The sequence below is a fragment of the Salvelinus sp. IW2-2015 genome, linkage group LG32 (genome assembly GCF_002910315.2).
Source record: "Salvelinus sp. IW2-2015 linkage group LG32, ASM291031v2, whole genome shotgun sequence".
Classification (NCBI taxonomy): Eukaryota; Metazoa; Chordata; class Actinopteri; order Salmoniformes; family Salmonidae; genus Salvelinus; species Salvelinus sp. IW2-2015.
In genome coordinates, this window is record NC_036871.1 from 2159978 (window position 1) to 2165666 (window position 5689).

The 5689-nt window shown below is 39.4% G+C and overlaps 1 protein-coding gene across 1 annotated transcript in view; it reads right to left on the reverse strand.

Annotated features, from left to right (window-relative positions):
• ift57 (intraflagellar transport 57 homolog (Chlamydomonas)) overlaps positions 1 to 1231 on the reverse strand; it is a 29000-nt gene extending 27769 nt beyond the window's left edge. The window contains exons 1-3 of the mRNA XM_023977452.2: positions 754 to 1231; positions 427 to 601; positions 57 to 175 (exon numbers count right to left, since the gene is read on the reverse strand). Coding sequence (XP_023833220.1) covers positions 57 to 175; positions 427 to 601; positions 754 to 905 — 446 coding nt within the window. The 5' untranslated portion in view covers positions 906 to 1231. The remainder of the gene's footprint in view (positions 1 to 56; positions 176 to 426; positions 602 to 753) is intronic.
• Positions 1232 to 5689: the final 4458 nt, after the last annotated feature.

Genomic DNA, 5689 nt, shown 5'->3' on the forward strand with positions numbered 1-5689 from the left:
AAAAAATGTAATAATCAGCAAACCAGAATTTATATACATCATTGACATTAACTTACCTTCTCCAGGAAAACACYCTCTCCTTCAGAGCCTCTTCAGCCAGCCGATCCAGCACATAGCACACATGTTCCCCTGAACCAGCTTTTAGTTTGGAGGGAGGAAAGTCTACCAGTCCTCCCTGGGTCAGGAGAGAGCAATATTTTGATCAAAGATGCAATGTCTGAAATATGTCTTATACTAAAGTTGGACCATCTAGCTTAGTATAGGTCCTTACAGTTTCACAGCAATGTCATGTGATAYATTATGCAATGGAAATGAAAAAATAACAAATACAGGTTGTTGATAAACAAATCCCCCTGTAGTCTGCCATTCAAAACGGTAAACAACAATGGGGACACCAACGTGTACAGTATGTTGAGTTGTGCTTACAAAAGCTCTCAACTGTGAGAGAATGTTGGACACAGTGGCGTTGGGGTCGTCATACTCCTGAGGCTGCTCGAAGGGTCTCCCTGCTGCATTGATGAGCCAAGACGCGATTATGGTAAACATGAAGAATTGCTCCCCTGGATTTGATGGCATGTAGGCACTGGATGCAAAGTAATGCCTATATGGGGGAACAACGTATTACCTGACTGACAATCTCTTACCAGAATTGACTGCAATGTATTTTGACAGTCATACCTAGCAGTTTGAACTGTAATATCACTTTGGAAACTTTGCACATCAATAATAGCTAGCTAGTTGCTACTTGCCAACCTGGATAGAGCTTTCATGTTGTGCTTTGCCAGAACTTCCTCTTCGTAATCCAGAAGCTTCAATTTGTCCAGCAGGTCCTCCATAACCACGAACATTTGGTATGCTGCTCCAGGACCCCGTTCATCGTCCCCTCGTCTATTGTCATCTACCATCTCTCTTGGCACTTCTTGCAGGCTAACAACAACCCAATTTGTGCTTGACCAATTTTTKATGCAGATCAGCGCAGTCTTCTTCAGCTTGTTTTGGTTACCATCTGTGTTGTCAAGCAACCCTAATATAGCCAGATAACGTTAGCTAGCTAAGTTAACAGTTCCTTGGTTAACTAAAAAGCCAGCTATACATTTTTTCTGAACGATTATCCCTATATTAAATATATCCAGTTAGTACCTGTGTATTGAGATGAATATTCAAGTAGTTATATCAATAACTCTTGCGCATATTTTGCTAGAGCAGGCGACATGCGTCCTAACGTAACTTTATTTGCGTCCTTACGTAAYAACCTTTCGTTTACGTTCCAGTGCAGAGTTATCACACGTGTCGTGGTTWTGCTGCCACCTACTGCAGTGGATGAAAAACTACTCCCGGGGAAATTAATAGAAACAGTTAATATATACGTGCATTGTAATGAGAGAGTATAAGGACTAAGCTGACTCTTAAACAGATCAAGCAAAAACATTAAACTGAGTTGCGCTGCACAGAAGATCTCGACAACGACTGGAGGTGTTTAACATCACCAGTAGGCTTATGCTACCACAACCTTATGATATATATATTTTCAGAAGTGCAACATGACTGCAAGAGACAGGTCAGAATGTATGTCTGAAAAACAGAACAATCCACCTTTTTTTCTGAACTAGTGGTGTTTGAATTTGTTGATAAAATGCGGAACATGATTGTTTTCGACAAAAGGACCGAAATGCAGGACTTTACCCTCACCCTAACGCTAACCCTAACCTTAATCTAATTTTTATATATTCACAAATGGAATATAATTTTCCTGGATTGTAGCAGGAGGCAAAACTATATAACACCCTCTTTGATTAGAGACATATTTTGGGCTTGTGGGGTCAATTTTAGCCGAACCACAGCTGTGTCTGGAGGTATATAATGGTTTGCCATTAGACTGTTGCCCATGGCTGTATAATAATGACTTGTCCGGCAGCTATTTCCTAAAACCGCCTGCTCCTTTGCACGTATCATAGGGTGCAACGCATCATGTGTGTGCCAGTTAATGAGAGAGATCAGGCTCAGCCTGCTGTGTTCCAGGGGCATTTGAGATATGTACATTTCGTAATTACTGGACGGCAGTAAATGTACACAGAAAGAGGAAATAGCCAAAGTGGGGTGCAGCTCTCCATTTATATCCAGTTGTCTTGTCTTGTGATACAAAATAAGCAAATCTCACTGAAAGGTAATTAAAATGTGTCCGACATTGAAAACTTGATTCCCGGGAAAAAAAATCTTCCTATTGATCTTAGAATGAGATATAACTGTCCACATGTGAACATGTTAAATTTCACTTTGCCAATATAGTTACACTTGTTCAAAATCAAAGTTTATTGGTCGCGTAGCACAGTTTAGCAGATGTTATAAGGGGTGCAGCGAAATGCTTAGGCTACTTGCTCCTAACAATGCAGTAAAGTGTCAACAAGTACACAAATAATCAACCATTTAAAAAATGTACACTACCGTTCAAAAATTTGGGGTCACTTAGAAATGTTCTTGTTTTTGAAAGAAAAGCAACATTTTTGTCCATTAAAATAACATCAAATTGACCAAAAATATAGTTAAAATAACATCAAATTGACCAAAAATATAGTGTAGACATTGTTAATGTTGTCACGTCCTGACCATAGTGCTTATGTGTTTTGCTTGTTTTAGTGTTGGTCAGGACGTGAGCTGGGTGGGCATCATGTGGTGCTAGTTGTCTGTTTCTGTGTTCAGCCTGATATGGTTCTCAATCAGAGGCAGCTGTCAATCGTTGTCCCTGATTGAGAATCATATATAGGTGGCTTGTTTGTTTTGTGTTGGGGATTGTGGGTGGTTGTCTTCTGTCTTTGTGTTCTGCACCAGATAGGACTGTTTCGGTTTTCACATTTCTTGTTTTGTTGTTTGTAGTTCTAAAGATTCTTTATTAAATCATGTTGAACACTAGCTGCGCTGCATTTTGGTCCTCTCCTTCATCAACGGAAGAAAACCGTTACAAATGTTGTAAATGACTATTGTAGCTGGAAACGGCAGATTTTTATGGAACGCCTACATAGGCGTACAGAGGCCCATTATCAGAAACAATCACTCCTGTGTTCCAACGGCACATTGTGTTAGCTAATCCAAGTTTATCATTTTAAAAGGATAATTGATCATTAGAAAACCCTTTTGCAATTATGTTAACACAGCTGACAACTGTTGTGCTGGTTAAAGAAACAATAAAACTGGCCTTCTTGAGACTAGTTGGTATCTGGAGCATCAGCATTTGTGAGTTCGATTACAGGTGCAAAATGGCTAGAAACAAAGACCTTTCTTCTGAAACTCATCAGTCTAGTCTTGTTCTGAGACATGAAGCTATTCCATGTGAGAAATGCAAGAAACTGAATATCTCGTACAATGCTGTGTACTACTCCCTACTACTCGCCTCTTCACTGCTTTAGAGGATACGTTCATTAAAGCTACCCGCCCAGAAGTTTCACCCCAAATAAATGCTTCAGAGTTCAAGTAACAGACATATCTCAACATCAACTGTTCAGAGTAGAATGTATGAATCAGTCTTCATGGTCGAATTGCTGCACATAAACCACATACAAAGCATCAATACGAAGAAGAGACTTGGTTTAGTCACGAAAAAAGACCAATGGACATAGACCGTGGAAATCTGTCCATTGTCTGATGAGTCCCAATGTAGATTTTTGGTTACAACTGCTGTTTCTTTGTGAGATGCAGAGTAGTGAACGGATTATCTCCGCATCTGTAGTTCCCACCGTGAAACATGGAGGAGGAGGTGTGATGGTGTGGGGGTGCTTTGGTGGTGACACTGTCAGTGATTTATTTAGAATTCAAGGCATCCCATCTGGTTGCGTTTAATGGAACTATCATTTGTTTTTCAACAGACAATGACCCAACACACCTCCAGGCTGTGTAAGGGCTATTTGACCAGAAGGAGAGTGGATGGGTCAGTATCAGATGACCTAGTCTCCGCAATCATCCGAACTCAACCAATTGAGATGGTTTGGGATGAGTTAGACCGTAGACTGAAGGAAAAGTAGCCAAGCATATGTGTAACTCCTTCAAGACTGTTGTAAAAGCATTCCAGGTGAAGCTGGTTAGAATAATGCCAAGAGTGTGCAAAGCTGTCATCGAGGCAAAGGGTGTCTACTTTGAAGAATCTAAATCTAAAACATATTTGGATTGGTTTAACACATTTTTCCTTACTACAATGACTCCATAGTCGTTATTTCATAGTTTTGATGTCTTCACTATTTTTCTACAATGTAGAAAATAGTAAAAATAAAGAAAAACCCTTGAATGAGTGGATGTGTCCACACTTTTGACTGGTATTGTATATATTCCGGACTCTRACATTGYTCSTTCTGATTTTTATTTATTTATTTATTTAAMATTTTKGGWTWATGTGCGTATTGTTTTGCATTGCTAGGTATTATTATTGYACTGTTGTAAATAGAAACACAAGCATTTYGSTGCACCGGCRAAAACATCTGCAAATCTGTGTATGTGAACAATAAACTTTTATTTTATTTCTTTGTTAAACGTGGATCGTTATAGAATTACCTGAGAAAAGGCTGACTCTCACACACGCTGTTTTTAATTTAAGTTTTGTAACATGAAACTACCCATTTTTCATTCCCGGCCTCCTCACTCCGCCCAATGTTGCTCAGACCAAAGCCTAATATATTGAACCATTTTTTTTTTTATATATACATGTAATATATGTACTAATAAAATATATATTTAACAGTATGCACGATTATTTATGGTCTATATTTATATATGAATAACACATCTAGTTCATAATATATGGTGATATACTGTATGCACAAGAAATRTAATTAAATGCAAGTCAAATACAATAGACAAAAGGCACACAACACAAACAATAAAGACTCAACAATGTATTGTTTCCCTTTGTGAGCTCAGAAGGTTGTATCTGMAAAACAAAATATAATGTACAAATTACCACTGTGCACTTATCATCTGTATTTGAAAATACAGTATTTAAACAGGTTGACAAATACCCTGAGGATAATGCGACAGAGAGTAAGTGAAAAAAATCCAAACAAGATGAAGAATTAGGGGTTATTGTGTGACTGCCTAATGAGGTCGGGCTACCTGATTTGGTGGGCTCCAATGAATTACACTGAGTGAACAAAACRTTAGGAACACATTCCTAATATTGAGTTGCACCCCCATTTGCCCTCAGAACAGCCTCGATTTGTCGGGGTATGGACTACAAGGTGTCAAAAGCGTTCCACAGGGATGCTGGCCCATGTTGACTGCAATGATTCCCACAGTCGTGTCAARTTGGCTGGATGTCCTTTGAGTGGTGGACCATTCTTGATACACATGGGAAACTGTTGAGCGTGAAAACCCCAGCAGCATTGCAGTTCTTGACACACTCAAACAGGTGCACATGGCAGCTACTACCATACCCCGTTCAAAGGCACTTAAATCTTTTGTCTTGCCCAGTCACCCTCTGAATGGCACACACACACAATCCATGTCTCAATTGTCTCAAGGCTTAAAAATCCTTTAACATTTCATCACCCCTTCATCTACACTGATTGAAGTTTGGCGCGCTGCCAATTCAGCGGTTGTTTACGAAAATKATCCCGTAAAAGGGATCCGTGCGGCAAGAAGTTAACAAGTGACATCAATAAGGGATCATAGCTTTCACCTGGATTCACCTGGTCAGTCTATGTCATGG